Source organism: Ophidiomyces ophidiicola (genome assembly GCF_022830035.1).
Source record: "Ophidiomyces ophidiicola strain CBS 122913 chromosome Unknown scaffold_32, whole genome shotgun sequence".
Taxonomy (NCBI): domain Eukaryota; kingdom Fungi; phylum Ascomycota; class Eurotiomycetes; order Onygenales; family Onygenaceae; genus Ophidiomyces; species Ophidiomyces ophidiicola.
Window position 1 is genome coordinate 145,345 of NW_026054672.1, and position 18,105 is coordinate 163,449.

Genomic DNA, 18,105 nt, shown 5'->3' on the forward strand with positions numbered 1-18,105 from the left:
CCAAACCCCGCCTTCGGTTTGCTATTCAGTATATCCAGAGCTCGGGCGAGGCACCCCATTTGAGAAAGACTGATCCGAGGCCGTGAAAGGGCCGCGCGTTATATGTAGTCCATTTAAGTTTAGGGCTAATGGAATTATATAATCAATTTCCTTGGCCCCGAGACTTCTTAGGTATAAAGAAAAGTTCCTCAAAACTCTGTACGCAATTAACTATCAGGTATCTATTATACCTATACAGATAATAAAGATCAAATTTCGGATATCGCTTGCTGCCCTATGGTGTCCTGTGAGTACTTCGTCGAAACTTGCTTTATCATTAGTAAGCATTTCTAGGACCCATGACTAAGCATTGGCGCCCGATAGTCGCACAAACAGTGCAAACAGGGCCGTTGGGTGGTCTGGCCGCTTCGTATCGGGGCTTATCTGGGTAGTCATTGCTGCGCCTTTGATTGCTTTGTCTTTGGCTGAAACGCAATCCCGTCCACCCGCCGGCGCAAACTACCCACTGTTCTTCATCGCTTTTCTGCTCTTCTTTCCGGACACTAATTGAATGACCAAGATGGCGACAACTGAAGCGCCGTCGAGGCCCCATGGTACTTATCACCCCTCTATGCACTACGCTCGTGTAGGGATGCTGACATCTGGTTGTAGATCGTCATGGTCGTCGACGACCCTTCTCAAACTGGATGAAACGGCTCGCAAACCTCAAGAATTCTTCATCTTCCGATTCTCATGACACCTCAAAGCATAATGGCCGTGCTGGGAACACCAAGAACAAGAAGGCTGCTAGAAATAATCCCTATCCGTTGTCAGGAACTGTGTATTCTCCCGGCGCTGAACAGCTGAACGGACGTCATTCAACATCGGATCTGGCCAATAGCTTGCATCAAAGCGAGTATTCTCCTTCAGAGTCCTGTAGTAGAGATGGTGAGCAAGTGGGCCACGCTGTTGGCCGGAGGTCCGTTGCTCCAACACTGTCTACGAATGCCGATACAGTGCTGTCAGATACAGCTTACTCGAAGACAGGCACATCGGCAACTGCTGGCGGTGGTAGGAGTTGCCGTGGTGGCGGGGAGGGAAGCACTTTTTCGTCGCCTGCTCCGTCCGTGCAATCGCTTACTACTACCCTGACAACAGTTCAATCAGGGGCTCCGAATCATTACCTTACGGGCAGCACTCCACAAAGTACATCTCAGGGAGGAAATCAACCGACTGTTCAGTTTTCCCATCAATTTCCAACCACTCCCGTTTCGGCTATCCCGCACCATATCTCTCCGCACCCAACTACTTATAGTACCGCAACCGCCAATAACCTTCTCACAGACAATGCCTCTGTGCTAACACTGGCATCTTCTTCCAAGCGTCGACGTCGAAACTCTCTTGATACGAACGCATCCGTACGAGCTCTCGCCCCATCCTCTATATTTAGTGGCAGTCGCGAAAGCCTACCTCTGAGCGTATTAAGCGGAAATATGGGGAGTTTTAACGCCACAGGAGGAGAGCTTTCTACTTCTATGCCTGTAGCACTAGGCCGAAGCGGTATGCTAAGTACTGAGCGCGCCAGCGTATATTCTACCTCCGGAGCTGGATTAGCGGACCGTGGCAGTATTCGCAGCGGTCTACAGTCCCACCACGGGCGAAATGATAGTTCCACCGGAAGTATCGGTGGTATCACAGCCAATTCATATTTCCCTAACGCTCCAGGCAAAATGAGCCGTAGGAGCTCTGCATGGGGCGAAATTCCAGGCTCAGAGAACACTGAAGAAGATGATGAACAAGATGCGAAGGTACATTTGAACCATGATGAAGGTGGCGGGAATAGCGATTCGAAAGCCCCAGTAAAAAGCCACTGACTTCTGACGGATTACGATCGTGATACCCAGTTTTCCTTTTCTCCTGACGGTTGCATTAATACGAGGTTACGGTTGTCTTATGTTTAAACTTTTCTGGGCTTCTTTTTTCCTAGGCACATCATGCATTTATTTCCTCAATGCCTATTTCCCTTCGACCTTTTTCTCCTAATTAGCTTGTTCCTTTGTGTTTGTACTGTACATATACATATACTCCGTATTGCGATCCCTTTCCAAATGGCCACACATATTATCTTGACCAAGCCAATCCCAACTCCTTGCTTACTCTGGCCTCATTGGCAGCCTTATCTACTGGGCCGCATTTCACAGAAAACATCGAGGCGAAGGTAGGGAGGAACATGCTACCGATTTTTTTGGTTAACAGGATTGCGTATACATGCTCAAATGTTACATGATTGAACTCTCCCGTCTCTAAATCATGGAGGAAATCTTGATAGATGGTGATACTATGGCCCTTATTAAGAGAAGGATGACCATTGCAGGTTAGTAGAATAAGGCAGCTTTTTTTTATTTGATACCTCCTAACCTGATGCTTCGTCCGACAAGGCGGGGCGAATGGTATCGGTGCGGCAACAGTTTCCGTTTTTTCCCACGCGGGTGCTCATGTTTTCCACTATGACTGCGCCAGAAAGCACGGAATCGAATTGAATAGACTATTATTGTCAGAAGCAGGGCCAAACAGCGGCTCTTCGACTTTCATAAAAGCCGATGTTGCCGATTATGAAGCACAGCTACGAGTATTTGACGCTGCGCTGGATAGATATGGAACAGTCGATATGACCATATATTGTGCAGGAATAGAAGACTCTGACGGGTGGATGGCCGGTGAGCTGAATTTGGAGAGCGTGAGAAAGGTTGGTAGGGCTGAATCTTCATGTCCGAGTTCAAACTAAACCCCAGCTCTGCACATTGCCTTCAGATCCCTACTCCATTACGCAATGTTATCGGCGTCAATCTTACGGGTTGTCTTTATTTTTGCTGCATTGCACTTGCATATCTGAAGTGCTCTCCCAATCATTTAGGCGGGCAGCCGAAGTCACTTACGCTCATTTCCTCATTGCTCGGATTCACAGAAGTTCCAGGCTCCACAGCCTACATTGCCAGTAAACATGGTATTGGCATCATGCGGTCTCTTCGTGCAACCAGTATGCTGGATTTCAACGTTCGTGTGAACACAATCTGTCCATGGGTGACAGATACTCGAATGTATCGAGACACCTTTAATGCAGTCAAAAAGAGTATCGTGACGCTTGTCAAGCCTGGAGAGGTTGTAAATATGATACAACACGTGCCGGCAGCCTCATGGTAAAACGGAATTCGTGGGCAGAGGACACGGTGCCGATATCAATCATGCTTTACCCAGGCTGGAGTGGGAGTAGATTGGAGAGAAGCTCGTGTAGGAACTAAACAGTATTCGGGATTTTTGAGCCATGCTGATGTTAATACTTCTCTTGCTTTGTATGAATGACAGGGCAGCATGATAAAGATCGATAAGATAAGGGCTCCATCGGTCATGAGAAAGCTTAAATCGCTTAAAGTTTTCCAAGTGTGGATAACCAATTGTGGCCAATCACATCTCCAGGCTCACGATCTCGGAGAAGGAGTCATTCCTCCGGGTATTTGCATTCGAGGAAACAAATGATGAAGTTTTGCTGAATTCTGTTCGCTAAAATATCCTTGCAAAGCCAGCCGCCTCCCGGTTGAGCTCGCCTAAACGTATCATAATGTCCTTCACCATTAAAATACCCTGCTCTTCGGCAAACATCGGCCCTGGGTTCGATGTAATCGGTAAGATGCGTTACATGGATCCCCAGCATCCCGAACCAAACACGGTCATCCAAATGAAGACACGCGCCTAATGTGATATGTCAATCCAGGGCTTGCGCTTTCGATATATCTTGAGCTCCACGTCACACTTGCAACAACTCCTTCCTCTGAAAAATCGAAGCTTAACTGTTCTGTCACATATGAAGGTGAAGGCGCAAGTGAAGTGAGCCTTGACCCTGAAGTCAATCTTATCACCCGTGTGGCATTGTACGTTCTGCGCTGCCATAACAGCCATGCCTTCCCTGTCCAAACGCATGTCCACATCAAAAATCCTATCCCACTGGGTCGAGGGTTGGGATCGAGCGGTGCAGCGGTCACAGCAGGGGTGGTGCTAGGAAATGAAGTTGGTAAATTAGGCTTGAATAAAGCCAGAATGCTGGATTATTGTTTAATGATTGGTAGGTCTTCGATTGGTCTATTATCTCTCTTCCAGCTGAAGCTGTTGCTAATATTAGAACTGGTGCATAGAACGCCATCCTGACAACGTTGCGGCCGCTCTGTATGGCGGATTTGTGGGAACATATCTTCGTGAATTAAAACCTGAAGACCTTGCTTGGAAGGAAATTCCACTTAGCGAAGTTCTTCCTGCGCCTGCTGGAGGAATAGATACTGGAATCAAACCTCCAGAGCCACCTATAGGAATTGGTCATTACAAGAGATTTCCTTGGGCAAAGCAAATAAAAGCCATCACCATTATTCCAGCTTTTGAATTACCCACAGCCAAAGCCCGAGAAGTTCTGCCAGAGACATACTCTCGTGCTGATGTGGTAGGTTTCCTATGGCCCTCCGTACCTGGACATAATGAATTCCTTTGCATACATATTCAAGCACCCCCTGACCACTATTTCTTAGATCTATAACCTTCAACGCGCAACCCTCCTCCCGTCCGCCCTTAGCCAAGAACCTCTTGACCCAGACATGATTTACCTTGCCATGCAAGACAAGGTCCACCAGCCATACCGAAAACACCTTATCCCCGGCCTCACTGAAATCTTGCATTCAATGAAGCCGAGCACCCAGCCGGGGCTACTGGGCATATGCCTATCAGGTGCAGGCCCAACAATACTGGCGTTGGCAACAGACAATTTTACAGATATTGCAAACCAGATTGTAAGTGTATTCAAGGAACATGGGATCTCGTGTCAGTGGAAGCTACTGGAACCAGCGGAAGATGGTGCAACAGTTACCAGCACAAATTAGAACGACAAATAGTGACGTAGGGAGAAGTCTAGGGTGTGCCTATTATTGCTCGAGTTGGTATCAACACCGCTGGCTCCTGGATCTCCTTTAAAAAATCTATACCTGTATATATAGAATAAAAGCTGCAGCCAATCATCATGTAGTAAACATACACATAAAAAATACGACTATTTCACCGGCTCATTTAGACCGCAAAGTACTGAACAAAGAAATAGTCTGGCATCAATATGTTGTGAAATTTCATCTGGCGCGAGATATTAACATACAAATATATTGGTCACTCAATCCTGATCTATCTACTCAGTAGCTTATATCGCAATACTATATTTGCCTAAAACATGCCTTCCATATCTAAATCGATGAACTCCGGATTCGCCATGTCCATCATTCCAAACACATCATCTATCGGGTCCGTTTCCCCATTTCCAACCCCAGTCGCAAATAAATCTTGCCCTATCCCTTCGTTGGCGGCTGACTCGCCAACTGCCGCGTCGAGCATGGCCTCGAGGTTCTTGGTGGTATCACCTCCTGCTGCAATAATGTTGGCTGCGTCAGACTCGTTGGGCTGTTGTTGCTGTTGCTGCTGCTGCTGATCATGTGGATCTGCGGTTTCGCCAACAGCTTCAAGGTTGATATTTTCCATAATGCTGCCGACGTCAACGCCTGCAGGTGGTAGTTGTGACATGGAACATAGTGTTTCCACACGACGTTGAAGGCGTACTATCAATTCTGCACGATGGGGGTCTGATTCGATCAATTTCGGCAGGGATTCCCGAAGTAAAGCAAGCGCATCACGTAGGGTTAGATATTTGTACTGATATTTGTTGCCGTTGATGTTTCGCTGTAAACTCTGCTCCGCTGAAAAGGACTCCGCTGTTGGAGCACAAATGAGCGTTGTCGCGATGTCGAACGCCAGATCTGCACTTCCTGTTTCTGATTGCAGCTTTAGCTCGTCAATTAGTCCTTGAAGTACCCTATACGAGCCGACATGCCCAATTCCAGCCAGAATCTGGCGATGGGTGTAACTAGGGGGAGCCATGCTGATTTCCGGATCCGAGCTCCATAAGACGAGAGAAGAAAAGGTATTTCGAATGCTAGTCACCAAACCTCCCCCAGCTGGATTGGCTCTCCAGGTATCCAATTCGGGTAGTTGGGTGGCACCAGATCGCTGAAAAGACTGATAAGGCTCGAGCACATCCATAATCGGCTTTACATCAGTTCGAGAAGGATGCCTCGTCGAAATATCTTTTAGAGTTGACTCCAATGCTCGCGAAGTTATCGATAATACGGTACGATGGATTTCCTGTGCCTCTCCGGAGATAGAAGCTGGTTGCACAAGACCGTGTAGTATTTTTAGTGAGGTATCCAGGTCACTTTCAGATTCCCAAATATGGTTTCCAAGCCAACTCAGTGCCATTACCAGTGCTGGCAGAAGGAATGGTTCCAAGAGATCTTTTCCTACTATTAGCACAACTCCTCGGTTTATTAAAATGTCACTACATTGATCGACTCACATTCAAACCCTCCCTTAAGTGTCTCAAATTCTAATTTCCCAACCTGGCATGCAGCCAGGCTTTGGCTGAACAGAGTAGCAACGAGAAGGTAAAACTCCTGTGGACTGCATGAGGACATCGACTCGTCACTAATTCCCTCTGCAACATACAGTGCGGTAATCCAGGCACCGAGGTTTTGTTTCTGGCTATCTGTTAAATCCTCAAGGCGCTGGCTGGAAGCACCACCCTCAAGTAGCCGTAGTGTAAACGAGTTAGAGGAGCTGATTCCCAGCTCCAGCGGCGTTAGATTATATTTATACTTAAAAGCAAGGACCAACAGCAGTATACTTCCAAACTCATCATAAACTGGCTGGCATTCTCCTGCAGCAAGAGGTCAGACAATACAGTCAAAAGTGGTGCAATATGTATCATACCGTGGTCTTCTTCCCATTTCCAAGCATCCAACAGTGAACAGAGGGGCCCCAATATCGCAATAGGGCTTTTGAACAGAAGCATTATGTCTAACACTTGAGATCTGCGGGATAGCGAGTTGCAGATATTTTTCAGCGTGATCGTTTCTTTTCTTAAGCATAAACTTTGCATAAATTCAGTGATAGCTTCAACAATAGCCCCAGCATTTCCCTCCATAGCTTCAACTCCACCTAGAAGTTGCTCTGCACGCTCTGGGTTGGCATTCATTTGCGCGATTAGGTCGTTCTTTATGAATTGGCCACCGACCGGCAGTGTTTGCATTGGGTTCTCGCCCAATAAACGCTCGATGCTTGACTCGGGAATAAGCTTGTGGAGAGCGCAAGAAAACAGAAATTCTTGTCTAACGTCTGAAAGGACTGAATTTGCCGGCATTGAAAACGTTGCTGAGAATGAAGGGAATGTATTTGGATCGACGCGGGCTAAAGCATGGGTAATACACCGCTCCACATCTATGGGCTCCATTGTGGCAACCACATATGCAAGAAAGGGGGGTAATTTGTTGACAAGAAACGCTCTCAATAGAAACATGGTCTTGCTGGATTCATTTCGGTACATCCCATTTGATAGAACATCAAACGAAGCGGTAATAAGTTCCTCAACTAAAGAAACGAGATCTCCCTATCTCATTTTAGTTCATGCAGTTCCTTAACACGGATTAGGCATATTTACCCCATAGCGATTGTTTAAGTAGTTAAGAAGCATCATATCATCAAACAATGGGCGCCCCGCCAGCTAGGTAGCAATCAGCTTTAGCATTGCCATATATATTAGAGCAGATGAGAAACCTTACTAAAGAATTAATATAAATGTAGAGACCAGCTCTAGAACTTATAGTTGGAATATGGACTACGCTAGATTCAAACTGTAGAAGCGCAACGCCGACATCGCCAATCATTTCGTCTGATTTTTTGGCGCCATCATGCGGGTAAATATTGAAGCCTTTCTGAATTCCCTCGAGCCTGCTCTTCAACGGGAGAGAGTACCCAGCACAAAGAGAAGAGTAAGATGTAAGTGCTCCCCCAACGAGTTTTCGATCTGTTTTATCCAAATCAGTGAGAGATTCTTAGAAACAAAAAAGGTCTGTAACTTACCCTTTAAAGACAGAGAAGACAGTGCACCTATGCCTTTCTCTGTTGCCGCCAACGCAACCACCAGAAGGCCTAAACTTCCAAAAAGGCATGCACCCTCCTGGTGGCCTAAAAGCCCACCGGAGTTGACACCATCTGGATCATCGCCGTAAGGATCCCACGAAAGAAGCGTAGAGATCCAGTCCGCAGTGGCTCTTATAATTCCGACCGCCTCTAATGTGGACTTTGGCGCACGGCTCAAGGAAATAGCAGCGATGATATTTTGAATAATCTTGTTATCGGTCATGAGAGTTGAGGGCTTTCTTTTCCTCTTCACGCCTTTGCCGTCGTTCTCCGGCTTCACAGCGGGGTGCGTATCGCAGTGAATAGTCGAATACGGCAAAAGGAACTTCATGATCTCAGGCAGTTTCAGGTAGCCCAGTCTCTGCAAGACATCGATGTATTGGGGTATCAGTGGCTCCCACATGGTGTTCGACTCCAGCCTCGCATCCAGAAGAATGCGGACCAGTGACTTTGCGGTGATCGGGTGTCGGCGCATCATGATCTTCGAGTAGTCTCGAAAGTCCGAAGAAAGAACTCTCCTGGAGGTGCATTTCTTCATGAGGAGAGTCCACTCAGGGACGGAGGCGCTATCATCTGAATATAAAGGCATTGTAGGAAAAACAAAATAATGAAATATGTATCAACACGGCATTTTTGTCGCTGATGCTTCTGCACAGAAACAATTAACAAGTCGACGATGATATAGCCTCGAGTCCCCCCATTGTTGGCAGGACTGCCCGGCCCATTGCCATAATGGTGACCACAATGACGCTTTGCGCCGGCGCCACAGCGCCAAGACTTCTCGGAATATTATTAACGCGGGGTCCGTTGGTCTTCTGTATCGGAATTTCGTAGGCCCGAGAAACCACCTTGAGAATACATACGGAGAAACTACCTAAACACCGAACTAATCCTAGTTGAAGCCCCAGTGCACCGGTTCGTTGACCAGCCAGCTATCTACCAACCGCGGCCCCCAAAATTATGCTCTCGGCCTGCTAGGTCACGGTGTGAGGGTGGCTTTCAACTGGGGTAAAGTGAAATGCTAGTACGCTGGAGAATATATTACGTGGCTGTAGAACAGAGCTCATGATATTTCCTTGGCCGGGATGCTCCCAAGGTAACTAGCCTTGCGGACTATGGTCCTGTTTTCTAGCTAGAAGACAATTTCTTGCATGTGTGATAGGACTGCGTGCTTCAAACGATATGGATTTAGTATCTTTTCGATGGCGGCACCCTTAATCCATTCGCTTTGTCAATCTGGATAGTACGACGCCTGGAAATATTCCCAATACTCAGGAAAATAACCGGCCATTTCCCAATTTAAGAGTGCCACCACCCTACCCCCAGCTACAATGATATTTCTCGGGGACAGATCCAAATGCGTATGAACAAAAAGGCAACGCCTTCACAAATTCGGCCATCAGATCAAATCACATATTATTCCGAGAAAGCTTCATTGCTCAAATAGGACCATTATTAAACCCCTCTCCAGTTTTATAAGGGCCGAGCTCACCCAGTTCAGCACAAAAGACAGGGTCATTGCAATAAGTACCATCAACAGATCAGCAATTCAAAGCAGGACAGTCACCTTGGCCAATGTCCGGTCATCAATAAGGTAAATAATGGAGAGGGGGTCTGAGAGCAGGCGATGACTCGCTGTGAGATCAGACGCTTTGAATTGAGTTAAGTTCCTGGACAGCGCAGGGGTGGGTGGGTGGATAAATATTTTTTTGTGAAAGGGTAAGAAAGGGCTGGTTTTTGGCCAATGGCAGTGTTGGAATTACACATTAGAAAATGAAAGCTAGAGTTTTATTTTATGTGGATTTTTTTTTCTCATAGCAAAGTACCATAGAATTCACGAGTGATACAGAGTAATTATTCCACCTTGTGGGATCAAATTCTCACAGCTGACTATCTAAGGTGGTTCTGAGCTGGGCAGGACAGAATCGCGGAAAGATGAAGCAATAACCAGGTAAGTCAAGCCCCCTTGCCCAGCACTCAGTGGCAGTGCACCAACCTCCACCTTCAACCGCTCCAAGGCCGCTCGAAACAAAAGCTCGTTGAGAAGACGGCGGTTTGAGTTTATAGGATTGAACTAGGTAGTAAGCTAGTTATGTAAGCGAGGTGGGCTGCTTGGCTGGATGACATAAGCATGTTGACCCACGTTACAACCTTATTAACTCCGGGCGCGGAGCGGACGGCAAACGACCACATTGAGACAGAACATGCGCAGTATGTTGCATTTCTTATTATTATTTTCTGGCGGCCAGGAAATAATAAATGGCGGCCCTATGCCAGCGACTTCCTATTTTGTCTCATCCCACCGAGCCCCTAGTGGATTTTATTCCCCGTTCAAGTCAAATAGAACACGACTACTACGGAGTACTACAATCTTTTCCCCCAGCAGCCCTGCGGTCTTGTAGGGCGTATTCCAAGTTTCTCCAGCGTAGCATCAAAACTCGTCACCTGCTGCTGTTTTTGCCCTAGTGTCCAATGGATCACAGACACATACAATACTCCGTCTTCCAGGGGGGAGGTCCGGGCTGAGCAGAATAGCCAAACAATAATAACCCGTTTCGACAAAAACAACGGACAGCCCAACCCTTTTCTAAAAAAATATCTCCAGCCACATGATCCATTTAGACTTCTTATTAATAAGGAACGATAAAATAAATTTCCGCACCCTTAAAACCCGAATTCTAACCCCCTAGCCCTTCTCTCCCCAACAACTACAAACGAAGAATTGACGGAGCGGGCCCACGTCTTGAACACCGAACCAAACAAGCATCTCCGAGTATTTATGCACAGAATGCCCCATCATCAATCAATTGAACTATGATAATGGACAGCTAGCTAGCTAACTAGCTCTCTCGGAGCCCCCCCTCCTCCGCCTAGGAGCGCTACGGAGTTTGTATGTCCGACCGCCACTCAAGGCCCGTTAGTAAGGGCGATCAATCGGGGAGGGAAGGGGGGGGGGGGGGGGGGGGGTAGTCGGCGCCGCTAGCCAGCTGGGCGAGTTAGCTACTTAACTAAGTAGGTACCTAGTTATTTAGCAGCTGGCCTAGAACTCACCCGGAGGGGGAACTTGTATACGTCGACAGAGGCGGGGGGGGGGGGGGGCTTTATGGATCCAGGCATGTGCGAGTGCGTGTGACAATCATGGGTGTTCTGAGACCCCCGGGGCTGGAGGAGGGAAGGGGGCCAGCCATTATTAGGCACGGGGCTGACGAGGAGCCGCGCTTTCACCGGTCGGACGGCGGTCACAAGTGTATTAGTATTATTATTATTTCCTTGGGCTGGAGGTATGTATGTATATATGTATGTATGGATGATGATTGTTGGATGCATGTAACTATCATCCACACAGCGCAGCAGCAAACCCAGAACTAATGAAAAAACAAGGCCACCCAAAATTCTTCAGGATCTGCAGGCTGCAGCCTAGTTGCACCAACTCCGCCCCTGGCCGCATAGTCAAGCAATATGGGAGGTTTTTATTAAGGCATCAAAAACCCAATCAAATGAAGAAAACAAAGTCAAGATTGCCAGCAGTGCCAAATCATCAGCCTCACCCCGTAACTAGTAGTGGCAAATACTAATCTATATGTAAATGATAGCCCCTCCCCACCACCCCCAGTCTTCCCACAGTCGTGCACGTCCCACCAATATGTAGGTAATAGTATGGCGCCACAGTCCATTAATTATTAATATTCATCGCCTAGTCCTACACTCACTAAAAGAAGGGTCCTGTCGACGATCTTCTTCAGCAACAACAATAATCCACACCACCATGGTGGTGGTCGGGATCAAGTGTCATCCGGCGGGGCCATCACATACTAAGAAGAAGAAAAAGGGGTAAAAAGAAGCGCGAGTCCGCAAAGAAAAACAGGCTTTCTCCCCTGAAAAGCGTTAGTTGAGCACCAGCCACCGCCCGCCAGCAACAGCAGCAGCACACCACCACCACCGCGCGGTGCTGCGCGACATCATGATTCTGTTTCTTGTCGCGACCAGGGGGGAGGGTGGGTAAAGCTAACGCGGGGAAGGCGACACATGCCCAGCTGTTTGTTGGGGCGCGGTCCAGAGCGTTCGGCCGGGTCCCCGCTGACTAACGCTCGCGGCCCCCCCTTGGTGGATGATGGATGGGCCTTCAAGGGCTGGCCCACACCCTCCGACTCGGTGTGAGTTGCGAGGACACCCGCACGCGCGCGCGCGAGAGCGCGATGTGAGGCTAGGATCGGGGGTGGGAGTTGATCGCTGGGCGGACGAGAGGAGGGGTGGTCAGGGGATGAGGATGATGGGCTGATGGGGGGGTTGTGGTATGATGTGCAGCCCTAGATCGTACCTTAAAAAAAATTGGGTCGAGAAATCCTATTTTGCATGGCGTGCCACCCGAGCGATAAATAGAAGGAAAAAAAAAAGGTTAAGAAAGGATAAGAAAGGCGCGCAGCCAATAATGCGAAAATTAGACGATTATCTGCATGATTGGTATATTATGGGGGTGGAACGATGGCAGCAGGATCTGCTGCAAGCACATCGTCCAACATGCGTAGAGAAAAACAGTTGCGCGCAAAAATGCTCTCGAAATTCGCCTCGCTCTTCTATCGCCAAGATGCAGAACGATAAGAAAGAAAAGAGAGAGAGTAACCAATTGCCGTGGCCGGGCGTCCAGGCATCCATGTCGATTCAGGTTCAAGAAAGGAGCAGGGTCTTGGTCTCGGGGTCCAAAAGTAATTGAAACTCAAAAAATGAAAGCGGAAAAGGGCGCAAGTCCCACTCGAGAGAAAGTCATAAATAAATGAAAATAAAAAAAAAGAATTGATAGTGAAACAGGATGTTCGTTGGCGCGTTAGATGAACAGAGGAAAAAGAGCCCGGCGATCAATATAATTTGGTTTTTTTTTTTTTTTTTTTGGCTTATCAGGCAGTCGACCGGGAGCGACAGGGTCTGGTTCGAGAAAAAAAAAAAAAAACGCGCCCCCGAAGCAGGGGTAAGAAAAAAACGTACTCCGTAGCATCCACGGCCGAAGGCGGCACAAGGGAGGAGCGTAGAGAGGGGGATGGATCGCAGTGCCCAACAAACACAAGCAAAAAAGAAAAGGAGAAAAAAAAAATATAACAGCGCAAAGAAAAAGCGGTATTAATAATAGCAATAGTTCTCACGAGCGCGGACTACGTGGTCTCGACGAGGGTGACGACTCGTTGAGGACGTCGGGGGCGCGAGGCCCCACCATCCAATCCTCCATGGCCAGCCATTCGCTCCAGCTCCTCTCCGCAGCCTCGATCTCCGAGTCGACAGGGCCCTGCAGTGGGCGCAAGAACGGGATGGTCTCGAGCGGAGGGATGTCATACTCCCGCTTGACGGCGGCCCAGCCGCCGCTCTTGGCGGCGAAGAGGTAGTTGCGGCGCTCCTGCTCGTGCAGCGGGCCTATGCCGGCGGCCCAGTCGTCGCCGAAGAAGCCGTGCAGCACGCCGGGGTAGTCCATGCCCGTGGCGACCAGGCGGCGGATGTAGGGCACCAGCGAGACGCTGGGGGGCATGGCGACGTTGGCGTTGGTGGCGGTGGACGCGTGGGGCTGGCACCGAGCCGCGTCGGCGGTGGTGTTGTACACGGGGCTGGGCTGGCGCTGGAAGGGCAGCAGGATGTTGAGAAAGGAGGACAGCGCCTGCACGGGCGTGCTGTGCTGGGCCTGGTCGAGAAAGTAGCGCTGGCAGCTCTGGTAGTTGGGGTGCCAATCGAAGATGTCGAAGCGCGCGCCCTCGACGTGGCGCTGCGACACCTCCGTCATGCCGGCCATGGCCACCGACTCGAACTGCAGACGCGCTTCGGGATTCATCTCCGGCCGGCCAACGGGGCTGCGGCGACTGGTCCTGCAACGAAACGCACACCGTTTAGCGTCCGGGTCTCCTGAACGCACGGGGAGCTGGACCTGTGGCCCGGGGCTGGGGGGAGGGGGCCGGCGCAGGCCGCAGAACGACGACGTGTGGGTTGACCTACCGAGAACCCGCGACAGACAGGTAGAGGAGGAAGAAGAGCGAGGACGAGGGCGAGGAGATGGGAGAGGGTTGCAGGCAGGTCGGAAAGAAGAGAAGAGAAGAGAAGAGAAGGGAGAGGCAGAGAGAGACGTTACCTGCTCCGTGACAAGCGTCGACTGAGGGGACGGAAGGCGATGCCGGTGCTGCTGAGAAGCTTCCTGACCAAATGCGAATCCTTCTTTGGCCGGTGAGCGGGCACTGACATTTGACAGCGCAGACAAGGAGGGGGAGGGGGGCGGGAGGAGGAGCAGAGGAGAGGAGGAGAGGAGGAGAGGAGGAAGAGGAAGAGGAAGAGGCGCAGTAGAAGTATGAGCAGTCGAAAGGGGACGGCGCGTGCTTTTTTGGCTTGACGGGGTGACGGGAAGCGTGCTATGAGGCAGCCTGGGGGCGCATCGCGGAAGAGCGACAGGGGGGAGAGACGGCGAGCGAGCGAGCGGGGGGGGCGGCGAGAGACTGTCGAGACAACGCAGGGCCGGGGCGGGCAGAGCGCAGGCACAGCTGGCGGGCGGAGGATGCAATTGAGTTTATGAAGGCTCGCGGCGGGCATCTCGCGCTGGGTCGACGAGGAGATCGGACGGGGCGCCGCTTGGCGCTGGGGCAAAGTAAAAAAAAATTAAAAATAAAAGGTAAGGACCGCTGAAAGGCAAACCAAGCCCCAGAGGGAGAAGCACACAAAGACCGCCGGGGGCGTAGGCGCGGGCGTCGCGGTGCCTGGCCTGGACGCTGGCCAGCCGAGCTCGTTAGACGCTTCGCCGCTGCTGTTTGGTGGGCGGAGCGCTGGCCGTCGGCAGCCCCCGCGACCCTCGCCAGCCAGCCAGCACGAAGCTCGCCCACGCTGCGCTGCATACATACGGAGTATTAATAATATGAGAACGCTAGCCATACACCTTGCCAATCCATGCCCGCTTTCAGAACGAGCATCGCCCGCCAGAGTCAGGCAGCCCTTCGTGTCCGCTTACTGGCCGACTCCAGCAGTCACGGCGCCAGGGAACGAGAGAATAATAATAGTAACAGTAATAACAAGGCGAAGGGAACGAGCGCCGCCGCCGCCGCCGCCGACGACGATGACGACGGACAGGGCCAGCAGCCAGGCAGCCAGCCAAACAAGCTCGCTGGGGGGGGGTTCTCCCAAGACCCAGCTCCGCGGCGACGGAAAGAAGAACTCTCCCAGCGCGCGGGGGCGGCGTTATTGGACGCCTCCGCGGGCGTTGACGGGCCCAGCAAGCTAGCAGCAGAAATCGCCGGGGCCGGTGGTTGGCATTTTTGGGCGTTTTTGTGTTTGTGCCTGGCGCGTTGCTTTTTTTGCTCGTCAGTCTGCTGCTTTGGCTGGCAGTACGGAGTAGTCGTTGACAGATGTAGTCAGTTGACAGCCTGTAACAGGAACCAGGGGCAGAGTGCTGAGTCAGCGGGCAGGTCCGGCGCTGGATTTCGATAGTCACCCCCTCGCCCACCCCCCGGCTGCGCCAGGGCCAGCGCGGCCAACAAAGCTAATCCCCCGCTCCCCTTTCTGTTGGGGGGATGCCGATGCGGAGGCGAAATCATAATCAATATGCCTGCTCCATTCGGACGAGTCACGCCCGAACAACGCAGACACAAGGAAAGAAGGAAAGAAGCAAAGAAAAAACAAATGCCAGAACAGGGAACGGAACGGCGGTCGAAAAGGGCAGGCGATGATGTTCAACCTTCCCCTTCGGGCGCTGACGTCGTTAGTTCGTACGCCGGGCCGGCCTGCCGCCGTTGGCCTTGACGTCCAAAGAAGCAACGCTCTCTTCCCCCCTTCGCCTATGTCCCGTCTCGCAACCGCGGTTGTGCCGGCCGACGTCCTAAAGAAGTAAAAATAAACAATAAGAAATAAGAAAAAAAGGGACAAAGCTGAAAAATAAAGAAAAAGAAACGAAGAAGCAATTCTGTTCCTGGACGATGTGGGTCCGGTCCTCACTATTTGATGCTAGAGAAGTCTATCATACGGAGTATGGGGGATGCCCGACCAGCAGCCACTCTCTCCAGGCGCTGCGTGATGAGTGATCAGGAATGCTTGTTTTGGCTGCAAGAGACGATCTTCTTTCCCACGCTGGTTATGTAGTTATGTATGGAGTGCGGAGAAGTTGTACTCCGTAGTGATGTTGTCTACGGAGTATGCACTTCTATGCTAGACCCTCCCAGAGCCTCAACCACCCTCCCCCATGGCCAACACAGAGACTTCGCCGTGCGTTGGCCATCCCATCACACTCTCGCTCTCACTCTCGTGTACTAGTCCGTACAGGATTTCGGATCTACCATGCATCTCTGCAAAGACCTGGTACGAAAGGTCCTTTTGGCGTTTGATGATCAACTTGGCGTGGGACCAAGGGGTTTTCTCTCTCTCACTCTCTCCCTCTCTCAGCCACAAAAAAAACATCCATTCAATTTGGAATCGCAAATCCGAAGCACTTCACTCTTCTTTTTCTTTTCTTTTCTTTCCTTTTTATTCCCCCTTGGTCCCAAAATAATTGCAAAGCACTCTCGTATTGGCTCGGATCAAGACTCGGGGCTTATCCCCAAGCGCGCCGGGCGAACCCTGCGTCGATTTTTTTTTTTTTTTTTTTTAACCGCTGCTCGATATGCGACCGGTTTTCCCGAGCTCGGTACGGGCTTCCCGCGGGTGCGCGCGCGCGGCAAGGGTGTGTGTGCCCCTCCCCCCTTCCTTTGGGCATCCGGATTGTGGCGGGCTGAGACAGCCGTCAAAAAAAAAGTCTTTCGCCGGCCCCCGTATGTCACCGTGTGTGTGCTCCCCCTTCTGCTTCGCTGGACTCCACTTGGCTTCGCGGGGGGAGGAAAGGGAAGGTGAGCAAACACCCCCATGATGATGATTTGCAGGCCCCGTATGTTGATACGGGGGAGGGTTATACTCGTTCCGCAAGAAACCGCACAACCCGTTATCTCAAAAAACAGCGTTTTTTTCCGGCGACCCAAGGATAATAATAATAATAGTAGCAGTAATATCCCCTCACTTAGAACACCGCCGTTCTCTTTGTTGGCACCACGCCCCGGGCCGCGCGCTCTCTCTCTCAGAAATGTGAGCTCCAAAGCGCAAAGCATGTCTCTAGGAGAAGTCCGAGCCCAGACACAACCCGCAAACGCATGCGCGCTCCAGCGCGCGTGTCCGTTCCTGTAAATTTTCGAGGCGGCCGCCCCGTAACCTGGGCAGGTGATCAGCCCGCGGCTGGCCAATCACCGCGCGCCGAGCCGCCATAGCTACCAGCCACAGAAGCAGCGGCGCCGCCGGGTGGCGAAGCGCCGGGTCTTCAGCCTCAGCCTCTGTGGCTGGTGTGCAGGACCCAAGCCAACATGAGAGGTACGGAGCACTCCGTAGTCAGGCATGTAGTTACGCTCTGTCTGTAACTACTCCGTACCCCGTACGTACGTCCTTGTATAGGCAGCGGTCGACGTGTTCCGGTCAGCTCAGCCTGCAGCGAAGATCAATGGCGAGCGACGAAAAAAAATAATAATAAAATCACGCGGGATGTGATTGGTGTGATACAACAAAGTCACTGCGAAAGTGGTGGCCGCCCGGCAGCCTGTGCCGGGGGCTGACAGGGGAGAGATCATCGTCAGGAAACTGCCGAAATGTCGGCGGAAACTCGGTCTGCTGTTTTTTTGTGTTTTTTCATTCAGTCTTTTTTTCCCCACCATCTGGCGCGCTATCAATGGCTCTTGAGATATATGCTTTCATGATACCTGCTGTACATACATACATTGGGGAGGGGGGAGGCGGGGTTTTGGGAACCGCTTCCCAACAACTGGCCCTTGAGAATTGCGGTGAGCAAAAGCACGCAGGACGGGCGGGGGAGGGTTTGACGCCAGCTGCTGGTGTCGGTGGAAACTACTCCGACAAGCCGGTCAGCCGGGGAATATCTGGCAGTGTGTTGGGCGTGCGTGCAGGTATGTAGGATTTTGAAATTGAAGGTTGACAGCTCATGCATCTCGAAAAAAAGGGAAAGCAAAAAAAAAGCATCATATTTGTCAGGACGGTATGTAGGTATGTAGCAACAGAAGCAAGGGCACCCAACGGATTCCCAGGGCC

General features: G+C 50.7%; 5 protein-coding genes across 5 annotated transcripts; 3 read left to right on the plus strand and 2 right to left on the minus strand.

Moving 5' to 3' along the window:
* Positions 1-559: 559 nt before the first annotated feature.
* On the plus strand, positions 560-1,853 carry LOZ57_005822 (uncharacterized protein; the record flags this gene model as incomplete). Its single annotated transcript, XM_049254848.1, has 2 exons — positions 560-593; positions 652-1,853. 2 exons carry the CDS (start codon positions 560-562, stop codon positions 1,851-1,853), a joined length of 1,236 nt encoding a protein of 411 aa, XP_049106188.1.
* Positions 1,854-2,289: 436 nt separating this feature from the next.
* On the plus strand, positions 2,290-3,180 carry LOZ57_005823 (uncharacterized protein; the record flags this gene model as incomplete). The annotated part of the gene is made up of 3 exons (XM_049254849.1): positions 2,290-2,353; positions 2,418-2,725; positions 2,791-3,180. 3 exons carry the CDS (start codon positions 2,290-2,292, stop codon positions 3,178-3,180), a joined length of 762 nt encoding a protein of 253 aa, XP_049106189.1.
* A 415-nt stretch (positions 3,181-3,595) lies between these two features.
* On the plus strand, positions 3,596-4,898 carry THR1 (Trihydroxynaphthalene reductase; the record flags this gene model as incomplete). The annotated part of the gene is made up of 4 exons (XM_049254850.1): positions 3,596-3,659; positions 3,749-4,096; positions 4,167-4,465; positions 4,551-4,898. The coding sequence occupies 4 exons, from the start codon at positions 3,596-3,598 to the stop codon at positions 4,896-4,898; spliced, it is 1,059 nt and encodes a 352-aa protein (XP_049106190.1).
* A 331-nt stretch (positions 4,899-5,229) lies between these two features.
* NUT1 (mediator complex subunit) lies at positions 5,230-8,665 on the minus strand (the record flags this gene model as incomplete). Its single annotated transcript, XM_049254851.1, has 7 exons — positions 5,230-6,359; positions 6,413-6,772; positions 6,826-7,501; positions 7,553-7,615; positions 7,674-7,918; positions 7,975-8,607; positions 8,659-8,665. The coding sequence occupies 7 exons, from the start codon at positions 8,663-8,665 to the stop codon at positions 5,230-5,232; spliced, it is 3,114 nt and encodes a 1,037-aa protein (XP_049106191.1).
* A 4,500-nt stretch (positions 8,666-13,165) lies between these two features.
* Positions 13,166-13,804, minus strand: LOZ57_005826 (uncharacterized protein; the record flags this gene model as incomplete). The annotated part of the gene is made up of 1 exon (XM_049254852.1): positions 13,166-13,804. One exon carries the CDS (start codon positions 13,802-13,804, stop codon positions 13,166-13,168), a length of 639 nt encoding a protein of 212 aa, XP_049106192.1.
* Positions 13,805-18,105: the final 4,301 nt, after the last annotated feature.